The sequence below is a fragment of the Rhinocladiella mackenziei genome, assembly GCF_000835555.1.
Source record: "Rhinocladiella mackenziei CBS 650.93 unplaced genomic scaffold supercont1.6, whole genome shotgun sequence".
Taxonomy (NCBI): Eukaryota; Fungi; Ascomycota; class Eurotiomycetes; order Chaetothyriales; family Herpotrichiellaceae; genus Rhinocladiella; species Rhinocladiella mackenziei.
In genome coordinates, this window is record NW_013550599.1 from 1,501,356 (window position 1) to 1,524,132 (window position 22,777).

At 50.3% G+C, this 22,777-nt stretch overlaps 6 protein-coding genes across 6 annotated transcripts; 4 read left to right on the forward strand and 2 right to left on the reverse strand.

The window, feature by feature from the left end:
• Nucleotides 1-1,019: 1,019 nt before the first annotated feature.
• Nucleotides 1,020-3,083, forward strand: Z518_08346 (uncharacterized protein; the record flags this gene model as incomplete). The annotated part of the gene is made up of 1 exon (XM_013414087.1): nt 1,020-3,083. The coding sequence occupies one exon, from the start codon at nt 1,020-1,022 to the stop codon at nt 3,081-3,083; it is 2,064 nt and encodes a 687-aa protein (XP_013269541.1).
• Nucleotides 3,084-4,815: 1,732 nt separating this feature from the next.
• Z518_08347 (uncharacterized protein) lies at nt 4,816-6,545 on the forward strand (the record flags this gene model as incomplete). The annotated part of the gene is made up of 4 exons (XM_013414088.1): nt 4,816-5,015; nt 5,071-5,144; nt 5,199-5,562; nt 5,642-6,545. The coding sequence occupies 4 exons, from the start codon at nt 4,816-4,818 to the stop codon at nt 6,543-6,545; spliced, it is 1,542 nt and encodes a 513-aa protein (XP_013269542.1).
• Nucleotides 6,546-8,254: 1,709 nt separating this feature from the next.
• On the reverse strand, nt 8,255-12,229 carry Z518_08348 (uncharacterized protein; the record flags this gene model as incomplete). Its single annotated transcript, XM_013414089.1, has 1 exon — nt 8,255-12,229. The coding sequence occupies one exon, from the start codon at nt 12,227-12,229 to the stop codon at nt 8,255-8,257; it is 3,975 nt and encodes a 1,324-aa protein (XP_013269543.1).
• Nucleotides 12,230-16,294: 4,065 nt separating this feature from the next.
• On the forward strand, nt 16,295-18,206 carry Z518_08349 (uncharacterized protein; the record flags this gene model as incomplete). Its single annotated transcript, XM_013414090.1, has 2 exons — nt 16,295-16,568; nt 16,621-18,206. The coding sequence occupies 2 exons, from the start codon at nt 16,295-16,297 to the stop codon at nt 18,204-18,206; spliced, it is 1,860 nt and encodes a 619-aa protein (XP_013269544.1).
• A 702-nt stretch (nt 18,207-18,908) lies between these two features.
• Z518_08350 (uncharacterized protein) lies at nt 18,909-19,754 on the reverse strand (the record flags this gene model as incomplete). The annotated part of the gene is made up of 2 exons (XM_013414091.1): nt 18,909-19,252; nt 19,367-19,754. 2 exons carry the CDS (start codon nt 19,752-19,754, stop codon nt 18,909-18,911), a joined length of 732 nt encoding a protein of 243 aa, XP_013269545.1.
• A 364-nt stretch (nt 19,755-20,118) lies between these two features.
• Z518_08351 (uncharacterized protein) lies at nt 20,119-21,696 on the forward strand (the record flags this gene model as incomplete). Its single annotated transcript, XM_013414092.1, has 1 exon — nt 20,119-21,696. The coding sequence occupies one exon, from the start codon at nt 20,119-20,121 to the stop codon at nt 21,694-21,696; it is 1,578 nt and encodes a 525-aa protein (XP_013269546.1).
• Between the last annotated feature and the right edge of the window lie 1,081 nt (nt 21,697-22,777).

A 22,777-nucleotide genomic window follows, 5' to 3' on the forward strand; every position in this document is an offset into this window, starting at 1 on the left:
GTCTGATGTAAGTTTGCTGTGTTCTCGTGGCAAGTCGATTTTTGGGACAATTTATGTATAGTATCTTCTTCGGGTCAACCTTGTCAGTTGAAGTTCGAACGAAAGTTCTCATCCACTGTTAGACAGGTCCTATTTCTCAGTATTTTGGGTGGGGGATCAGGAGCATATTGGATGCAACCAGTCTGTTGACGAGCTGTGAAGGATATCCTGGACATCAACGAGCACTCTAGCCAAAACACTCTGGGGATCAGAACAAGGTTTCTGAAAGAAAATCTCGGACCTGGAGCAGGGGGAGATTTTCCGGTGGTGCTCAGTCCCGCAAATTCAATGGACAATAAGGAGACAGGAGAATGTGGAATGATCAAGATACGAAGGGACTCGAACATCGAATCAGACGCCATGTGGCAATAGCGGGCTTGTTCACACGGGCCATTATTGTACATACCTGAGTATCTGAAGTGCAGACTCGTGCCATATCACGCTGACAGGTAAAATGCGTCCCTCTCGGTGGAACTATTACCTCGAATTATCCAGAGATCGCAAAAAGCAGCATGCAATTGATACTCAGAGCCACTTACATTCGAATACTTCATGTATAGGCTGGGCGCTGGGACCAGTATCTCGCACTTGTTGTCAATAGGTCCGCAATGGGAAACTCCTTCCGTACTTTCATGAAGATGAAGGTGGCCGGACGAGAAGTACCGAAGGGAGGAGGCGGATTCAGCTGACACTAGCACCCTCCCAGATGCCAATACCCATTGACGGGGCTAGAGGATGAATGAATATGTCCGAATTGTACGTTTCGAATTTTACCATCACATCAGGTATGGAGAGGCAACACGCAACATACAGTATAGGATGAGGGACTGGCACAAGTTTTCGCCGGGCCGACGTCATTTACTTGTACAACCTTTCTCATGCCCGCGCAACGCTCCCCCTTCGTAGCGACTTGCTTCTTTTCACATAATTCATTCATCGAATACACTCATTCATCTAGCAGAGGGCAACCCTACTGCTGGATGCGCTCCCTTTTCCTCTTCGGCCGTTTCACTGGCCGGAGAGGCTTTGTACATTTCTGCTGCGGCATTCCGCGTCGTCAACCGTCATTCTCCAGATGGACCCGAAAATACAGCCTCAAAGATCCCCGTCAACGGCGCAATCCTACCCTCCTTGCCGTTGCCGCCCTCTCCCCTATCGCCTTCGTCGAATTACGTGAGAATCACACTGAAGAGGGCCAGACAGGCGAAATGCAGATGCAGGAGGTGTCTCGGCAGGAGATCAGCCCCCCAATCCCAGAAGACGCTCACGGCCTCCAGCGATTGTACAAAACAATAATCTATGTCCTTGATCAGTATATATACGAACCCCTCGCTACGAGTTTTCGATTCCTTCATCTTGTTGTCATTTTTGTCCCTGTCATTGCAACCATCCCTGCCGTGTTCATTGGCCCACGGAGGAAAGACCGTGATAATGAACGGGCCGGGACAATATGGTGGTATGGATTTTTGGTGAATTCCATGGAAAGAGCTGGTCCGGCGTTTATCAAACTGGGTCAATGGGCTGCGTCCCGATCCGACATCTTCCCAGCCGAAATGTGCAGGATGATGTCGGGGCTGCATTCTAATGCTCCTGCTCACTCGCTCCGTCATACCAAGAAGACCATCTCCGAAGCCTTCGGTGGCAGGACATTCGAGGAGATTTTTGTGGAGTTTGAGGAAACACCCCTCGGCGTTGGAGCGATTGCGCAGGTCTACAAGGCCAGGCTGAAACCAGACCTCGCCAAGCTCGAAGAGAGCGACCTCGAGATGCAAGACAAGCACCGACTGAGAGACCGGATCAGACGGAATGTTGATGCACTGGTCAAATCAACTCCACAGAGGGTCCCTTCGGCATACGTTGCTATCAAAGTTCTTCATCCCCAGGTGGAAAGAAATGTGCGTCGGGATCTCCAGATCATGGCGGTGTTCGCCTCCGTCATCAATGTCATACCTACGCTGGAATGGCTGGACCTCCCCAACGAAGTGTTCAACTTTGGAGAAATGATGCGACTACAGCTGGATCTCCGAATTGAGGCGGCCAATCTAACCATCCTCCGCAAACACTTTCAAAATCGAACTACGGCATGGTTTCCGTATCCCTACACCGACTTCACGACTCGAAACGTCCTGGTTGAAGAATTCGCCCAAGGCATTCCGATCGCGGCATTTTTGGAGTCCGGTGGCGGCGTCTTCCAGAAAGAAATTGCAGACGAAGGATTGGATGCATTTTTGCACATGCTGTTGATAGACAATTTCGTGCATGCCGATCTTCATCCAGGCAACATCATGGTCAATTTTTATAAGCCCACGCAGCCTGACGTGAGGCTCCCTTACCTCTCCAGACAAGATCCGACGCAGCCATCCTCCGCCTCCGAGATTGATGAGTCCGAGGCGGTTTTATCGCGACTGCGCCCACATATCGGGAGGAAGGGGGAATGGACTTCGGCTCTTGCTCAGATTGACAAAGAAGGGTACAGGCCACAGTTGATTTTCATTGACACCGGCCTCGTCACGGAGCTCAACGCCAAAAACAGGACGAATTTCCTGGATCTTTTCCGGGCGATCGCAGAATTTGACGGCTATAAAGCGGGCCACCTCATGATCGAAAGGTGTCGCCAGCCAGATGCGGTTATTGATGGCGAAGTTTTCGCCCTCAAAATGCAGCATCTTGTCCTCTCAGTCAAAGGTCAGACATTTGCACTTGGCAATATCAAGATTGGAGATGTCCTATCCGAAGTTCTCGGCATGGTCCGATCGCATCACGTCCGAATGGAAGGTGATTTTGTGAATGTGGTCATTTCAATCCTCCTGTTGGAAGGTATCGGGAGGACATTGGATCCCGATCTTGATCTTTTCAAGAGCGCTTTGCCAATTCTACGACAGCTCGGATCGTCCGATCCCGGTGCTGTATTGAAACGCTTCAAAGAAGGGGACTTTTCTTTGCTCAAGATATGGGTTGGTCTGGAAGCACGGAGATTCTTTCAAGCAAGCGCGGAAAGTGTTGAGATGTGTGTCAAGTATGATTTACTCAGTCCCAATATTTGAACGCCCCCCTCAAGACGGCCACCTCGAAACCGATAATACAGCTTCAAAGCCCCGTATCGCGGACTCATTCCGTGTTCTCCGTTTACCCGTAAAGTAGAACGCCCAGAATGTACGGCAAAGTGGCAAGCTCCCGTGAGATTTTTCATCCATTCAAACTTGACCCTGGTGGGGACCTTGGTCTCGTCATTTCCACATTGGCGAACAGAGCCGCGGTTGGTGCTTTCCGCCGGGGAGCTGGCCCTTTGCTTTTCCAACCCCCTGGCTAGAAGCCAAAGAAAACTCATCTGACATTTCTCCACTATGGATCCTTGTGATTTGATAAAACATCTATCGTACCGACCGGAGTCTCCTGCGGAATGCGACCTCACGCTTCATAAGCGATTTTTCAAACTTGGACTCTGCTAACGGTGTGAGTATGCCTCTCCGGGGATGCATAGCCTTTGATGCCGACGGTAAATATGAAGTTTCATCTCCTCTCATGAGGAATATCTGCCTTCCTATCGCGACGCAACAGCCTAACAAGATTGGGCGTCGGATAATTTAATGCTCCAGTCATCGGCGAAATTCCGTACCAAGAACTACTTGACGAGCATGGCACACGATCCTCTGCGGCCAGGGATTCATAGCCAAGATGGATCTCCAGGCTCAGTACCACCCTTCCCCCATTCACTCTTGCACACGTCGGTAAATTGGATGCCGATTATCTATAAGCTTCTTCAGTAGATTTCACAAATTTTATGCGTTTTTGACGGGGCGCAAGTCGAGTGGTGGAGCAGACCTGTCGTCTAGTCGACCTTATACGTCGATTGGATTGATATTTAAAAGGTCCGTCGTCGTACCATACATGAATGTCGCGTAGCTTTTCAGCCTCGGGGCATCTTCGACTCGAATTCCAGAGTCGACCTGTGAGGAAGAAGAAATCTAAAGGCAGAAGCGGCCTCTGGACGGTCAAACAGTAAGTGTAGGCGAGAAAAGATAGTACAATACGGAAGTTGAATGTGGAATTGTGGGGGAATTGTGGGGGTTGGGCGACACTGGCCCAGACGGATACCGGTCGGGCACGGCGTAAGGACCGGCTCTGCTACACGGTATAGAAAGCGTCCTGAGGGATACAGGCTTGAAAGAGGCGAAAGAGTTAAGGTTGACAAGGAGGTCGGAATAAGTTTAGCTTAGTCTCATTAACATATTAGGTCTAAACCCAAAATAGTATGACGCGCATGGACAGTCTTGGCTCAACCGCACGAGATGATGTGCCGGGACAAAAAGCTGGCACCCGCGGTGATCTGTCAACCTAGGACTTTTTTTTCTCCTCTCACCGCCAACCAATCAACCTCCCACTCTTGCAAGCCACCTCCCTTCCATGCACTTCTGCCATGCTTCGCTTGCATCTGCGAACACGAGATCAGGTCAATAGGGACCTCCATCACGCCCGACCACCCCGACCGGTGTACTTCCGTCTAAGCTATTCTGCCCAGAGGTGGTGTTACGGTCAAGCTCCACTTCGTCAGCCTAGACCTCTTGGTACTAAATAATGCACGATGTTCGATGGGATATCCCCCACGATTTTTCTCCATCCGGGGGGCGACAGGTCGACAGTTGACTTGCTGTAAAGACTTGGAACAGACCCAGCTATAAAGTGCGATGATCTCTCCTCTACGATTTCCCCTCATCTCCCTCTCGCTCTTCTAGCTAATCGAGGCAATTTTTTCTGCGTCATCGGCATCGATTCAACATGGCTGATGTAAAGGAGGCCAACGTGGTCCTCGACCATGACGTTCTCGGCGAAAAAGCAGCCATCTCTCATGAAGAGGCCATGCACTTTGGCCAGCTGACCGAGGAAGAGCGTGCTATCGAGAAGAAGCTGGTGCGCAAGATCGATCTTATGATCATGCCCTTGATTGTGCTTGTCTACCTGATGAACTACATTGACCGGTAAGAATGCTTCTATCTGGGAACACCAGCTCGCGCAGCACTGAACCATTTTTAGAAACAACTACGCCGCTGCTCGATTGCAGGGTCTGGAAGAAGACTTGGGTTTACATGGCGATCAATACCAGCTCGGTAAATTGATGCTACCGCTTAGCTTTTTGACACCTCAACTAACCATGTATCCAGGTCTGTCCATCCTCTTTGTCAGCTACATTCTTGCCCAAGTCCCATCCAATCTCTTCCTCAATCACCTTGGTCGCCCTTCTCTATACCTGGGATTCTTCACCTGTGCCTGGGGTTTGGTCTCTGCTTTGACTTGTCTGGTCAAGGGCTTTGGAGGTATTGTGGCATGCCGATTTATGCTCGGCCTGGTGGAAGCCCCTTTCTTCCCAGGTGTTCTCTTCTACCTCTCCAAGTGGTACACGAAGAAAGAGTTGAACTTGCGAATGTCAATTTTCTACTCGGGTTCTTTGGTTAGTGGTGCCTTTGGAAATCTAATCGCTGCTGGAATTCTCAGCGGTTTGGCTGGAAAACGAGGGCTTTCTGCATGGTACGTCGACGACGACGACACCGATTCCACAAACGTTTTCGAATGCCGCCCCACGGATACTGATACATTTCTCTTCCAGGCAATGGCTCTACATCATCGAGGGATGCATTACAATCACCATCGGCCTTATCATTATGGTCATCCTTCCCGACTTCCCCAACACCTGGAAATCCCTTTCTCCTGAAATGAAGCACGTGGCCAACCGTCGCCTGGCCATTGAAGCTGCCGAAGCCGACGTCGATGAAGCAGGCGGCATGTCTCAAGTCAAGGGCCTGAAGCTCGCCATGACCGACCCCAAAACGTACATGCTGGCCATCGCCTATATGTGTATCACCGGCGCAGCTGGATTCCAAAACTTTTTCCCAACACTCACGGCCACGCTCGACTATAACCATGTCATCACCCTCCTCTTGTGCGCTCCACCGTATATCTTCATGGTCTTCTACTCGCTGGCCCACTCCGTGGTGTCAGATCGCCTCGGTAATCGTTTTTGGTTCTTCATGTATCCGATCCCGATCACCATTGTCGGGTGGATCATTTTCATGACCACGAGCAGCTTTGGACCCAGCTACTTCTCTCTGTTCTTGATGAACTTCATTTTCGCCATGAATGGCACCTGCTATGCCTGGATCGCTGGCGCCATTCCACGGCCTCCTGCCAAACGCGCCGCGGCGTACGCATTTATCAACTCAATCGGCAACTCCGCTTCGATCTGGACTCCCTTCACCTACCGCACCCAAGATGAGCCGCACTACATTCTCGCCCTAGCAATTTGTATCGGTCTTCAGGTCGTTGCCGCCATTATGGGCTTGAGCATGCGTATTACATTGACCAGGCAAAATAAAAGATTGGAGCGATTGGAGAATGAAGATGTCCCACTGACCGAGCGCGATCTGGCCAAGTTGCGCAAGACAGCGGAGGTTGAGGGCATTGACATCGCGGCTGCTAGACGTCTGCAGAAAGGTTACCGCTTTATGATCTAAGGCCTGCCATGGGTGCTTGCTGATGAAGATGATGGAGCTGGCATGGTGCTGGTAATCAATGAATTCGAACCGATCGATCTGTCCCTACCAGTAGCTAGCTCCTTCACCTTGAGTTATGGACATGAGGGATCTTGTGCTTGATATTTCCAGTGCTCGTAGTCCTTCTCCACCACTCATCTTTTCCCACACCGTGTTCATTAATTGACTCCGTCTTATTTAGATCCTGGAAGGTTCCTGCCTAGCCTTTCTTCCCCCCCCAAAAAAAGGTCCATTCATCTCGTCGCTCTCCGTTGACTACCCGACTCACTCACGTCGCAGACGACCCATTCGGTGCAAACTCTGATCCTACCAGCCATCTATCGGGACCAACCAAATATTGGGCAAGCTTATCCGCTCTGCCTGCTGCGTACGTTGGTACTCTGCCCATGTACATGGATACGTGTTGCCTGCATATATGTGACATAAACACGAAATAATGAACGCCATGCAACCAACCTAATCCACGGTGAGTCGTATGCGGGCATCCAGAAAAGTAGAGCAACGGCACCACGTCCATATCTGGGCTCGAGTCGAGAGCTTCGCTGTGCACTAATTCAACGGTGAAGCGTGATTTCTTCTCATCTGTTAAGGCGCTTGTTCGTCTTTTCCAGCTTACCTTATCGTTTCATAGACCACATTCTGATCGCCATGATTCTAGACAGTAAACGAATCACAGAGATCCATCATCGATCACTGGTTTCTTGATCATTTGACAAGATGAAATTGGTGCCGGGGAGACGTAATCAGAATTCTTCGTACCTGGCTCTCAGGCCAGGCGTCATGTTACCATTGTGATGTTTATGATTACTCACACTCTTGATCCAAGGTGATGTTCCATGCACCGGACTCTGATGAAGCCACAAATCCGGGGCAACTACTGGAATCTGAGTGTGCGTCCGGCCTAAGTCAAATGCTGTGTGAATATGGGGAGTGAGGATGAAGAATGCGGTTGAATGGCTGAATTGCCCAGTCAGATGTAAAATCATGAATCATTTGTAAGGTACAAGTTGCTTGAGCATGTTGGCTTCAATTGTTCCAAAACTATCTGGATATTTAAAGTACACTTCTTACTTACAAGAACTACACATAATTGCTTGCTGTATTTCAATTCCAAACTCCCCACCCCGTCTCCTTCGAAGTCTATCCCTCATATCTGCAACTCAAACATCTGGCACAATATGCCATCTCATTTTTGCATCAAACCAAATCCCATTCAAAATTTTCGGTATTGCGTTTAGACCTCGGCGCCTCGCACACCAAAACATTCCATTCCATTCCCGTTCGCTGATCGGTGGATTTGGACAAAAGTAATTTCGTTGCAAATAAAATAGATATAGCCACTCATGTCATGTTCCGTTTGTTGCGGAACTGCTTTTCGCGCCGGAGAAAGAAGAATTTCGGGTTGGGTCAAGTTTCAAAAAGAAATCGTCATCGGATAAACTGAAGAAAGATTCAAGCCCAAGAGTGCCGTGTCTCAAATACGATCCAAATTCCATCAATTATTCAATAAAGCAGAAGGGGGAACTTCTGTATCGAGGTCAAGGTGAAGGTGTTGTGTCAGGGGAGGGATTCAAAGTATGGCTAATCGGTCGGGAAAGAACAAGTGACCAGAAAAATCGAGGGTCGGTGAGACGGGCAAAGGTTGAGATATGTATAGAGATTTGAAAACATTAGAACATACCACCGTCTTGGTGAATGCTCAAGGATGTCGCACTTCGGTTCGGGAATATCGGCATCGCCGGACTTCGAAGCTTTTCTTGTTCGAACTCAGTCGTCATTGCCTGGTTTCGGGCTCTGGCTGCCATACTGCCACCCTCGCTGCTGATCTTCCTCAATCGATTTCGTGAACGGGGAGGAGGCCTTTGCTGCTGTTGATGATCGACATAGGCATGTTGAGCTGCAGCCATGGCCATTCCTGGATAACGGGGAGATTCAGGCATTGAAAACATCGGAGATCCGGTGGTACGAGGGCTAGGATATCCATCTGGTCTTTCAAACATAGTATTGCCACGACGTCGTGGGTTCATGGCAGGAACTGGCGGGCTGGCAATTTGACTTGGACGTGGACCACCTGGAAGGCCAACCAGAGGGACCGATGAAGTGCTGGAAATAAAAGTCGGTTCTGAAATCATGCCCTTGGTGACAGACTTTTTGCGATGCGCTGCTGGAGTGGATCGACCTTCGACCGGTGTAGACCGACCAGTCGCAGATGATTGCGTAGGAGGAGGCGCCACAGGAGATGGGAGGGCCGATGGGACTGTAGAAAGCGGACCAGAAACGGCGGGCGACATTCCCGGATGCGGTTGGAAAGGACTCCTGGGAGAGTGGGAAAAGGGTGGTCGCGGGGATGGTCTCGGTGCAGAGATACCGGGGACCGGGCTTCCTGCGAGTTGAGGAGTGCCTCCCATCGTGGGAGTAGGTGCACGATTGTCAAAATATCCCGGTCCCGGTCGAGGAGCAGTAATACCTGGAGGTCGATTTGACATTGCCGAAGCCGATCTCTCATAGTTTCGCCCTTCGACTGGCGGAGGACCACGTGGAGGGTCATAGTGAGGAGGTGGATTTTGAGGCGGACCATAATGACGCGGTTGCTCCCAGTGCGGTGGTGTTTGGGAAGGACCTTGTCGACCATATTCGGCCGGAGAATAGGGTTGCTCATCTCGGTAGCGACCTGTGCGGCTCCTTGACCTATCTCCAGCGTCCGAGTCTGCACGATCACGTCTCGGTCCTCTCCCCGAAGTTGGAGTGGCAGAACGTTGACGAGAACGTTCCAAATCTTCTGGCGAGCTATTCGGATGCGGCGGTGGTCGTGCAAATCCCGGTGTCCGCCTACCGTTCGGAGGTTCAAATTCGGCGGGTCTTTGACGGGGGGTGGGTCTACCATCGTATTCATCGAGGCCTTGATCGAATTCATAATCTCCTCTGGCTCCCATGTTTGGGGACCTTCCAGCCATCCCTGGTTTCGGTCCACCACCGATTCCGAGCATCTTCATGGCCTTGGGCTGTGATTCGTTACCTCTGGGTCCGAGAGACGTCTTGCTTGACTTGTGACGGAGTGCATGAAATGCTTGGGTAGCTGGATTCGATCGATCCGGTCTCGGCCCTGGACTTTCAGACCGCTTCTCGGCTTCTGCGACGCCCTTTAGACCTTCTTGAATTCGTCTGGCGCGCTCAGCAAGCTCATTGCCAAATTCTTTGTGTGTCTCGGTACTTTCTCCGCGATGATGGCTAGGCATCATGTCATTCTGCCATGGTCTTGCCGCAGGATGTTCGTCACTTTGCCTGGGAGCATCATGACCCAGTATTTGCTGAGCCTTACTGGCATGTTGGTTTCGGTGAGACATGGCCTGGCCGAGTATCTGTTGCGCTTTTGAGGACATTGATGGCATTGGCTCTTTCGACACCGGCTCCAGAGGAGTTCGCTGCCGGCGGTGTGGATTGTCAAATTCCCAGGGATCACTATGAGTGCTCTCCGGTGGGTTGATCGTCTGAGCGGTGGAAGCGACGGAGGGTTCACGCTCGCGGAAGGATCCGGGGAAAGTTCCCTGTTGCATAGAATGTCTCCTAGGCGACGGAGGTATCAAAGACGATTTGTCACTGTCGTGTCGAAGATGCGTTCGGATCAAGCCGCTTAGTCCCAGGCCGGTCGTAGGCCCTAAGGTGGGTGAATCGGTGGATTTCGTTCGAGAAGATCGATGAAGAGAGTCAGATGTGTCCGGAGTGTCGTGCACCACAGAAGGAGAAGAGGAATCCGCTGACGCATTCGATTGAGGTCGGGCCACTTTGACATTGGTAGCAACATGATCGCCGAAGTCAAAAGTTTGAGAATCATCACGAAGCGCGGGATGGATATCTAGAGGTGCCAATCGAGGTGCTGGCTCATATCTACCCAGCATCGGACTGTCTCCTTCGGCTTCGTCCTCATCACTGCCGTCAAAGGTGTCGAGAAAAGTCCCTCTGGATGCTGCAGGCTGATCCATGAGTGTTTTCGACGGTTGCCGTGATCGGGCATTCGATTCTGTCGAAACGGGTTTCTTTGCCCGGAGAGACGAGTACTCCTCATTCTGACGCTTGATGAGGGCCTCAACTTGAACTTGAACTTGAGCAGCATTGGTGGAGGAGGCATTCGACTGCGCTCGGGACCTGTTGGCGGTTGAAGGATTGTTGGACTCTGGGCCACGGGAGAAGCCTTTGTTGAGGGGCGAGGGTGGAATGCTTGGGAGAGCGACTCTGCCCGGCTCACGTTGTTGCTCGGTAATTCGACCGTATTCTGGGCCGTGGGTAGAAGACGGTGAGATTCTGCCTTCGTGCATTTGCAGTTGCCGCTCTTGAAATTTTTGCTCATCAAATTGTTGACGAGGTCGATTAAAAAGTCCCATAGCCGTGGCTTTGCCGCGATCATTGGGCTCCAGACTTTGGTTGTAGACATTGTCGTCTTCCTCATCCGTGGTCGGAGAGGCGGTTTGATACCGGCGAGAATGGCTGCTGGAATTCTTGAGGCCAAAGTCCAGAGGTGCCAACGCGTGGGTTTGCATTGTCGGAGGAGGGCTGGTCGCTCGAGGCGTATTGGTGGAGAATGAAGATGCTCCTCGAGTGTATTTTTCTGCCAAATTAGTCACACTTCTCGACTGTGGGAGTTGACGACTGGCCACTGAAGACGTCGGCAAAGGAGGCTGGCCTTGTTGTTCGGTTCCGTGAAAGGTCGCCTTCCGAGATTCTGACGAGAAGTTGCGTTTCAGCAAGTTCTCCTCACTACCATATTCGGAAGGATTCATCTTGTGGGAGCTAGCACTGACATTGCTCTGTCTAGGGATGGGTGAGTCCGACATAACAGATGTTGCAGCGGTTGAAGTGCGACGGTTTGAGGGACCTGAGGCCGTAGATGATGTTGTTCCTCTGCTCTTGCTGAAGCCTGTGGATGGCGTGTTCACAACACTGTGCTCATGCTCATCAGTCCCGGTACTGGTTGGTCGTTCCTGTGATTCTTCACGTTCTTGCTCCTCTCGAGCCTTCAGCCGCATTTGTTGGTAAGGGGATAAAGCCACATCGTTCTGGTACATGTGCTTTCCAGCGGTCAGTGGAGCCTGTCCTTCCGTCAAGTCCCTGGAAGAGCCCGGAGCTGGAATTCGATACATTTTCTGTCGTCCCCCGAAAAGAATGTTCCCTTCGGTGGGCTTCGATCTCGACATGACACTGCCCGCGTCGTCGCTTGCATAACCCCCGCCTTCGGAAAACGAGTAAGAGCGATCGTTGTCGGCGAATGGTACTCTGAATGATGTTTGTATCGATTCGACTTCGGCAATATCCGATAGCGGGTTGTGGGTGAAAAGGTTGAGGCGAGAGGCTCTCTTGGGAAACAGTACACTGTCATCGCTTGCCTTGCCGACCTTCGTGTTGGGGTCGTCTTGTTCTCGAAGCATACTGAAGCGTGCAGAGAGACCAGGCATGAGCAGGCTGGTTCTGAAATCGTTGGTATCTGGTAAAGCCGTCGAAAGGTCGATTTCGGGCTTCGGTTCGACTACATTTTTCGGCTTGCGCTTCAGACTCCTGGACATCTTGGATGGGAGTGTTGGGTCTGGTGGAATGGCTGGAGGAATGATATAGGCATCATCTTTAGCCTTGACTTTCTTCTTGAAGACGTTCATGTTGAAAGCTTAAAGAGATGAGAGAATGAATAAAAAAAAAAAGTGTTATAGGACTTTTAGAGTATCAGTCAGCCAAATGAGTTGGACGTGGGGGGATTCCACGGAGCCGTACAGATTGAAAAGAGCGACTTTGCAATGAAAAGCATGTGCGACTATGATTCCATCGAGGATGATGATGCTTTTAAGGAGAGATCATCCTCGTGAAGAGATCCGGATTCACGAGTGGGCGGCTATCGATTGAACCAGTCAACCGGAGCTCTATCAGTCCTGTTGAAGACAGACAGGGGGACGAGTGCGACGCAGGATGAATATGGGTATGGTGAACATTCACGGCGTGTTGGAGACTGTCGGGTTCCTTTCTCTTAGACTTTTCGGTCCTCCTACTGATCACTGGGATATCGGTATCGGCTGATGTGGGACGTATCTGAGACGTTTTCGGCGCTGAGGCTGACTAGCGAATTGTAGGGTAATGAGACTAAAAACGAGTGTCGGTGTCGAAATGAAAAAGAGTGACAGAATATCGGATCGAGAAAGGAACTGACAATGCGTTCAGCAGTTCAATGGATTGAAATGATTGAAAGGAGCGCGTCGCAGTCGGATCAGTATGAGCAAAATCTTCGGATCCTTAGTTTCCACCGCCCAGAAGAACAAGGATTGAGGGTCTTCGAAGTTGCCGGTTGGGCTGCAGGTCAGAAGGGAGAAGGCGTTATTCCGACAAAAAAGGCTTTGTGAAACGACTGACAGCCCTTGTCGAGTGATGTTTCCACCCTGGATGGTTGTCGAGGCGGTTCGACCGTGTTTGACCAGGAAAGAATGGATAGCTGGACCGGCAGACAGAATGAACGAGCGAAAAAAAATTCAAAGAGGATCTTGGTCCTCTCTGAATGAAAGTACAGTAGGGAGCGTAGAAAGGCTTGAAGGTGTGGGTGATACAGTGGACGGTGAAGTTTAGCGGGTTGAGTATGACAGAGTTTGGCGACCCTGGACCGTGGACAAACGCGTGCGGACGGGAAAGAACAAAAAGCGTCCCAGGATTAGGACCGGCCAGGAGAATGGATCGTTGACTTGGGTATGGATAGACTCTGCTGGCCCCCAGTAGAGGTATGGATACTCGTGCCGGGGGTCGTCGGATCCACCGTGACGGCCGTTTGAGGATTGCAAAGTTGTTCTAATGAGGCTAATCAAAACAGTGCGTGTCGCGGGAGAGCAGCGGACGTGGGCTACAAGGGTTGGGGATGCTCCGTAAATGGTATTTCTACGGAGTGCGGGAGCGGAAAAAGGCTGATGTTGACAGATGTCAGATATCTGCTAGCCAGACGGACTAAAAGTGATATTGATAATCAATGCTCGATCAAAACTTCGGATGGTCACACGGAGGACGAGAACCGAGTATGGAAAATGGAGGAGGCTGGGAGGTTACGGAGGACTATTCTCGTCAGGAGAAATAGGAGAGACTTCGAGGATAGAGGACCAATCGAGCATTTTCCAGCATGGATGAATCTTTTGAGTCGCAGCATGGGAGAACAGGAAAAGAACAAAAGATGTGGCTGGAATGGGAGCGACAGGGAAAAACGCAGATGGCCAGATATGTCGATAAGAAAGGAGACGAAAGCAAGGCTTTGTGGAAGGAATAGCGTGTCGCAAGTGTGTGTGATGCAGCCCAATTCGGCAGACTAAAGGTTTCCAGCAGACGCGGGTACTGGGAGCCAAAGAGCGAAGTGCCGGCGGCTTGCAGCTAGTCATGGCCTTACTTTGGTGGCTATTGGTGGCAACGAGCCACAACATCACCATCATGATCAGCATCAATATCACCATCACCACGGGCAACAACAGCAGCCCGACGGTATATCGGAATTGGCAATTAACATTTGATGATGGACGGGCTATTTTTCTTCTCCTTCTCTTCCTTGTTCATTTCTCGAATACTTTCTGTCTCAGTGGGACTCGTTGCTCCCTGCTCAATGCTGCCGGCTCTCTAAAGTTTGACGACTTGGTGCGCAGGGATAGGCCTGCTTCAGAAACGTGACTAGGTAAGTTCCGATTGGATCTCACCCAAAAATCTCTGCCTCCGATGTTTCATACCGAGGCCGGCACTCGGAAAAGCCCTAAGGCTGCCCCTGAAACCCAATCACTGTGCTGAAGTTTGATTCTTCGGCTGCTGATGGCCCTTTGGCGGCCCCTGACGCTGGAAATTGTCTTCCCTTCCATCGTTCCCTCGGTAATCAGCGATACGGTGATTTGACAGGCCGCTGGATATTGCCGTTTCGAGGATTTATTTTGGGAACCTGCCGACGAACTTGATTGGAAGGCCGAAAAGATACCCCAAGCTGGTCAAACCTTTCTCTTTGAACAATTTCCATTTTGTACCCTCTTCTGTACAAATCTCCCCCCGAGCTGATTACTGACGTAAAGATGTAAACAATCCATTTCCTTTTTTTGTGTTCGAGCCGCGCCTTGATCTCCATCCAGCACCATCTTCCACCGCTGTGCTTTTAGCGTGTCTCGATCTTCTTCTAGGGCTTCGGGCCTGACGCGGTGTAATCTACCATCAGATTGAACATCAAAGTTAGCATCATCATCAGCCCCAAATCTCCACTTCAGCTGTCCAGGGAATCAAGTCCCTTTTTGATCTTCCAACCTCATCAATCCCGATGACCGGCTAAAACTACTGACACGCGGCTAACTCGCACGTTCAGCATCTCCGTCATCGGGCAATGCTTGCTGCATCTGTTAGGGCTGACCGAGGAAAAGTCTGTTCCTAACTTCCCATGCCACATGGGAACCTAAGCGATCCAGAACCTGGGGATCTCAGACCTGTCCAATGATCACGCCGTCCCTCACCCGCTCTTTTATCAATCCTCTATTTTAATTGGATTCATCATGTCTTGAAGGAACTCCATATCTGCATTCAGCATTGCGACATTGATCTTGACGAATGTCTTACTCCAAAACCTTCTCCACTTACTGATTTTATTGCCTCATATTCTGACACAAAGATCTCGATCTGCTGTATCCCTCACCATCGACGCAAATTGGCTGTGACAAACCTGCTCTGCTAATATGGCGTCATACATGAACCATGCAATAGAAGCTTGGAACTCAGTTTGGTCAATGCTCATGTCAAATTTTTTGCGTCTCCCGCTGGAAGCTCTGAGATGAAGACGAACCCTGCGAACCCTTCTGTCAGACTGTCGTGTGCCCATCTCCCAAAGTCGTTCATTTCGGTGACATGTCCACCCACCGTAGAGTGGTTCTGGGCATGAGATTGACACAAGGTACTTCTATGCTTGATCAAGACTCCCACCAATTTTGATTGACGTTGTCTATGCTTGTTTGTTGACCTCGAGCATGATCATTGACCTTGTAATTTGTTTTGTTCTCCTCCGCTCAGTTCACAATCATGTAGTCCTGATGTTTTTCTTCCAAATATTGTCCTGACCCCACATGAGTTATCTCTCTTTCTCTCACCATTGCCAATGCCTGGCCTCCTAATAATTGAAACGGGTTCTTTTACCAAATTGTGTACTCCCAGGCTTTGTGCCAATGTATAGATGGGAATGTGATTTTACGGAGGACTTGTCCTTTTCGAAGGGGTCCCAGGGACCGTCAGTCTATATTGGCTTCGCAGCGTGTACGAAGCGTACAACGCCTCCGAGGATCTTGACCAGCCTTGACGTCGCAGGAGAGCATCCCTCGCTGCTGATGGGGGTAACCACCGGACTTTCTCCGGAATATAGATACTCCGAGTCAGTACCACCTCAACGCTCTAGTTTATCCGATGCTCACGTGATCTCGCTTGGCAAGCTCTCAGTGCGGAGAAACTAGAACGACGAACCCCGAGTGGGAAAATCGGTCGCCGCTAAACTTTCCTGCCCCACGAGTGAATTCAAGTCAAACCATCTTTGTACTTTCTGTGGTGTAAATCGTTGGGTAGAGCAGCTGTCGCTGTCTCGACACCTCTCTTTTCTCTATTGTCATCTCTCGTTCCTCTTCCCTCCCGTCCATCCTTCTCTCCATGGTCCGGAGTCGGTGGCTGTCCTGCGCGCTTTCGAATTTTCCGTCACCATGGCACCAAATTTTACCAGTAATCGACCGACCAAGAAGGCGTACAGTCGAATGGTACAGCCAGCCTTGCCACTGATCCCTGGATCAAAGCCAAAGAAGAGCACTGTTGTCGAACAGCCCGCCAAGGCTCAAGAGCCGGACCCAAACCCAGCAATACCAAATGCCACCAATGGCGAAAAGGTTGAGACCAAGACATATTCTCCTTCTGATCCATCACCTTCAGACGCCTCTCAATATGGGTCACCCGCAGATAAAGAGGTTCCATCACCAACCGGTCAGTTGTTCTTGCATATCTCTTGGCGATCCAATTGACGCACGCATCATAGACTCACATCCCGTCACTCCTTCAGTCTCATCCACACCTACTCCTCAAGAGCTCCCGGCCGAGTTTTCTGCCGACAATTCAAATAGCGAGAAAGAAACTATCCCTGCCAAGGAACAAAATTACCGTGTCACTGAACCATCCAAGAGTGAGGTAAGAAACAATGACCTCAAAGACGGTGAAGAAGCTGTCACTTCTGCAAATGGTCAATATCCAGAGTCCTTCGAAGAGTCAAATGTCGTAGTCGGACAAGAGCAGCAAGAGCAAGCACCTGGCCGACCAACTTTGGCTGTACGGACTGAAAATGCAGGAGAACAAGGTGTTGCAAATGGAATATCACAGTCCAAGCCCACAGAGAACGATGGATTCAATCAGCAACAGGAGCAGCATCATCATGGAGATCCTCTTGCATGCGCACCCGACTCCACCAGAGCAGTTCCCGCGCAATCTCTGAATGGTTTCCATCAACCTGTGCCAGCAGGGGCTTCGAAGCCAACGACTTTGCCAGCACCAATCCCGCGACCCTTCAACACGCTGTCTCCGCTCAATGAGCACCTCCTTTATCTTTCTACGTCGAAACAAGGTTGGGATTGGGTTATTTTTGTCAATCCGCCAAACGGACCCCAATTCTACACGTTTGCTCATTATGTCGTCATTTCTCGGAGCCCGCGGCTACAGATGTTGACGACTCGCCAAAATAGCCCCAATCAGTCAGCCAACACTCTCACTCTGTATCCCCCACGTCCAGTTATCCCTCATGCTTTCGAAGCTGCATTACGATTTCTTTACTCGGATACGGTGTTGGCACAAGACTTCTTTGCACAGCCACATCCAGCTGCGGATGTCCAAGCTACTAGACTCCAGAACTTCGACTACATCATGTCTTATTGGGTCTCCGGAATTGAACTCGGCGTTGAGCAGATTGCAGGTTGCGCAGAGAGACTCTTGTCCCGCTACCTTGATTGGGACATTCTCGAGATCACATACAAGAATGCGATGGACCTGGCAACGTCTCCCATCTCTTCTGTCGGAAGGAATATGACTGGATCCGATTACCCTGTCGCCAGCAGCTCAATGATCAAGATGGTCCTTCAATTTCTCGCGAAGAACATTGATGTCGGCGGCTTCAAACTTGACACCATCTCAGAATCTAATCTCTTGAGTCCTCGACTTCCGCACGTCGATGAAGGCCGCCCAAAGCACAATCCGGCATTGGCCGCTATGGTGTTTGGGTCTATGCCGTCATCTGCTGACATGTCTCCATCATCTCCGCAATCTGAGATCTTGCCCACAGCTTCGACTTTCAAAGACACCGTCGCCTCCAACATTCTCCTCAATGCTGATTTCGAGAGCCTCAACCTCTTCAACAATCTCCTGAATGCGCATCAAAACCTCAAATCGTCAACTCTCATGGCCGATGTTGTTAGAGAACGCGAGACACGTCGTCAGAAAGTTTGGGGGGCTCGATCTGTTTCGAACCGAGATCGAATGGCAAATTCAGCAATGTGGGAGCCAGTCGGATTGAAAGAATTATTGAACGACCATGTCCTTTCGAGAGAACGTGTTGGATTCTTGCTGTCTTCCAAGTGAGAAATCCATCGGCTTGATTTTCACGAATAGCATGGCACGCACACACGGGATGAAATGAAACAAAACGGTTCTTGGGGTTTTGCGAAATGAGCGATTCTGCGAGCGAGCTCGACCTTTTCCTATTGTATGATTTAGACACGTTGCATGGCATGGCTCAGGTATGGTCCCGGATTCACCAAAAGCCCAAAAACGTCAGTGGAATAATGGCTGGATGGACTGGATGGAAGTGATTTGTATGGAGGATGGTCGAAACCATGTTTTGCTTTCCGAAGAAACTTGTTGGAGCTTGGGCTGGAACCGGTGGTGGTGGACGGCTTAGGGCCGTGGATTGAAAAATTCGAATTCACAACACACACAAAAGTGAGCGTTCACGTTTTAGAATGCTGAGTTGGATGGCAGAGCGGGACAAAACTGAAGAGAGGAGTCCCAAAGAGCGACTGTGAGCGAGCACTGAGCTGGATAATATGATCAATGAGCTTGAGCCCTGTTCCCCTTAAAAAATCAATCTACTAGGTACGTATGTACTTACGGCGAGGAGTGGGTTAATTGAGCAATCGGTGCATACCCTGAATTGAATTGAATGTGATCACCATTCAATTCAGTTCATAGATTTCGGATTTGGGAGGGATTTAACACATCCGGAGACATCATTCATAGTCGGAGGATGCCTTTTCATTCAGTTTTGATATTAGAGATACAAGTTTAGCTCAAAGGACGAGACGCCGACCCGGACCCAGAACCGATCCCTGATACGATATCAGCTGTACCTTGCTCAGCGTGCATGTCGGTAGGGAAGTGCCTCTCTCCTCTTCCACCACCAATGCCACTCCCTGTGCCTGTATCTAAGCCAGGTCCGGTTCGGCGCTGTGGTTTATTTGTGATGTTATTGTTGCTCGGGCGAGGGCTCTCATGTTGCGGCAGAGGTATGAAGGTACTTCGTTCGCGCAGTCGATCGATCCAGGGTTTCACCAGGGCCCAGGCGAGAAGACCTGCAGTCGCGAAGACGAAGATAACGACGACGGCTTCGTCTTTCAGCGAGTCGCGCTCTAGAAGAGAAGGGTCTGTTAGTATAGGGGGCTTCAACGTAAAAGTGCAAACGGATTGGACAATGGAGAATTGGAAACGGTAAGGGGCCCAAGAAAGAGGATAAGCAGGCTTACGGAAGCAAGTCGTGAAGACATCCTCATCTCTTGCATTCTTGCATATTGGGAGATTATAGTCGAGACAAAATGCGCGTGTGCAGTCTGCGCAGGTAGGTTTATGGTGTGGTCGCGTCGAATCGGCGGGTTCTCTTCGGGTCACAGGTCCAGAGTCAGGTTCAGGATATGAGTCGAATGAGTCAGGATCTGTGTCTGGCGAGCGGATGTCGAGGTTGTGAAGGGAGGGAGACTGCGATGAGGACGGCGGTGGGTTCAGGGCGATGATGGTGCTGTTGTTGAAGCAGATACATTTGCAGAAGGAGGTTGCGGAGGACTTTGCGCTCAGGATCGGATTGGGGATGGACAGGAGGATGAATAGGGACGTTATCGGAGAGTGGAAGAGACGCATTTTCGAAGGCTAGAGGATTGTCGAGAGCCGTACCCACCGAATTGAGAAACCGGGATAGAAAGAAGGGTGCGGAGTTCAGATGTGATGACGCGTTTAGGAACGGCGGAGCAACTCCCCAGAATCAGAATGTCTCCATCATTGGCTGGCGATTGTCCGCCGCAGCCGAGGCATTCGACGTCTCTTTCAACTTCGCTTCATAAGTTTGTCGAATCAATTCATAGACCCATTCTGCCGTCTACGTCAACCAATATCTTCTAACAGCTTCAAGTAGATTTTGAAGGCTTGCAGCGGCAGAACTTGGTTGCCTGGGACTGGAAAACCCAGGCTTAACCACGAGCCCAACCGTCGAGGGGCCCCAGAAGCCATGGCAATGGACCAGCTCCCCGTGCGCTATGTGCTAAATGAGCGTGAACACGAACTGCTACGAAGATATCTATCCAAAGCATCATCAAAACAGGATGTCGTGGGCAAGAACGAATTCCCAGACAACCGCCCACCACCAACCAACCAATGCGGCGATCACAATGCCGCGGCATTTCGCTCTGCGTCCCGAGTGTTTGTGCTCACCTTTGGCTCGCTCAAAACCATGGACTTGATTCTGTCTCGTCTGGCATCACGCAGATCTCCATCCGCCACTCCGAGAAACCAACTGGTGGCGTCAAAGGCGAGAATGGCCTTCTCTCTGTCATCGCTTTTGTTCTTGCATTCAGTCCTCTTTCGACTCTTTGCCAGGATAAGACAGCAGCTGCTCCATGAAAAGGTGCGGAGCATCAAGCAGCGGTATCCGAAGATTTATGCGGCGCTTACATCTCGAATTGCCCCGGCCATTGGAGCCAGTGTATCGGGCTTTGCTTTGGGAATCTGTCCGTCGGATCAATTAAGAGTGACCATTGCCATTTATGTGGCTTGCCGGGCTTTGGAAATTGGCTATGCCGCCATTAAGCATACCGCGTTGACAAAACAGAAGCCTGCGTGGCTCGGCAGTTGGGTATTATTCGCCCTCTCGCAGGGTCAACTGCTTCATGCGTTCGTGTTCGACCGTGATTGCTTTCCGGAAGCGTATGGATCATTTATTTTGGGCTATACGCCAGAATATATTCAACGCAGGCCAGCGGACCTTTCACCGAAGGTATCGTGGCCTCATGCATACGACATTGTCGATGCCCTGGCGCAAATGGCGAGATTGAGATGGCCACCGTTTGTCTCACCAATTCTGCGGCCAAACGATCCGAAGACCCTACCACGAGGCATCAATCCAGTTGTTTCACAAATCACTTCTCGAGCGCATCCGGCAACTCAGCATTTATCGTGCGCGTTGATCCATCCTTCCGACCCGTCATGCTTCATGGCGTACTTGCGACACAACCTCATCTCTTTCCCACAACTGGCAAAGTTCTACACCATGTACTATGGGGCTTTTTCGCTGTTGCGAATGAAGAAATGGGTGGATTCACCACTGGCCTCGCTCAATCGGTTGTCGGAATCCATTTTGAGATCGACCATGGCCATTTCAGGATCGATTGGGGCAGCTTGGGGAAGTATTTGTTTCTTCCAAGCTATTTTCCCTCGATACTTCCTTCCAAAGTTCCGATTCGTCTTGGGCGGACTTCTTGGAGGCTTGTTTCAATTGTTCGATCGCACACCAGCGGGACATATGAATTCGCTGTACGCGGCCAGGACAAGTGTGGATTCGTTGTGGAAGGTTGGAGTCAAACACGGATGGTGGAGACCCATTCGAGGAGGAGATGTATGGCTGTTTGTGGCGGGGCTGGCGTTGGTGAACGTCGTGTATGATCTCGGAAAGGGAACGGCAGCTGGTCAAGACCGGGCTATGAGTCTAATCAAGATGCTGAGGGGAGAGGTTGAGTTGGGGCTGCAGAAGAAAAAGGAGAAGGCTACGATGACTGAAGCGGTGGAGGGTGGTGAGAAGAAGGAGAAATAGAATGACTAGAGGATTTTACAGGTGCCCACGTGAAGGTACAGAGAGTACTTCCCCCATTGTCTTTTTAAACGTTCTCGACGAGGCTGACCACAAGACCTTAAGGGCAAGTCTGGCGAGAAGCTAATCTCAACGGGGCAAAAATTTTTGAGGTCTCTATTGGAATTATCTCGCCTTAGCCTCTATTTAGTTTCCATCTAGTTCCGTATGACCGCTCTAGTCCTTCGCGGCCAAGCAAATTCTGCCGGCAGAATGTATGCTGAGCAAATTATCGCCATGCCCGCATTTGATGGCCACTATCCGAGTCCATGAATTCCAACTAGACTTACAAGACTACCAACTACCACCATCATACCGCTTCCCGGCGCTCTTCTGCTCAGTAGAGTACAGCCGTTCCCGAAACCGCCCTACATGGCAACTTTCTTTTATCCGAAGCCAAGACGGAAGTGGGTCATTCATTCCCGATCTGCGTATGATCAGATATCGCCTAGTTGACGAATCATCATTCGGCGAGGTGAAGCTGTATTGCCAATACCGTACAGCTCTGCACAGCGAATGTTGTGACGAAACCCATAGTGGTAAGAAAAATCGGTTATCGGCTTACCAGCAATGTTGGCTTGGAGATCCAATTTTTTCCAGAACGCCCTTGTCTACTGTAACATACACTATCATGCTGTCATTTCTTGGACATGGAGCGGTTACTGCATAGGATACACCAGCTCAACATGGTGTTTTGTGCATTGAGACTCTCTCCATCGGTCGATAACTTGCTAGTCTGAATGAGTTGAGGTAACCGCAGCGCGGCAGGAGATTTTCGATGCATGCATGCTCTAGACTCAAGGATCAAAAAAACCCAACGTGGAGGAAGGTTGCTGATCATAGCTCTCTGGCGTCGTCGTCACTCATAACGTGTTAAAAACTGCTCCATTATCACGGTAGTACTGTTCCCTCTTTCGTATGTCCCTTATCCTACATTATGATCTGACCATCAGAATCCAATGTATATCCAACGTTGAGGCGAAAGCTTAACTTCCTCCAAGTCCTATGAATTTCGGGGAATATAACAGCCGCAAAGGTCGGTATA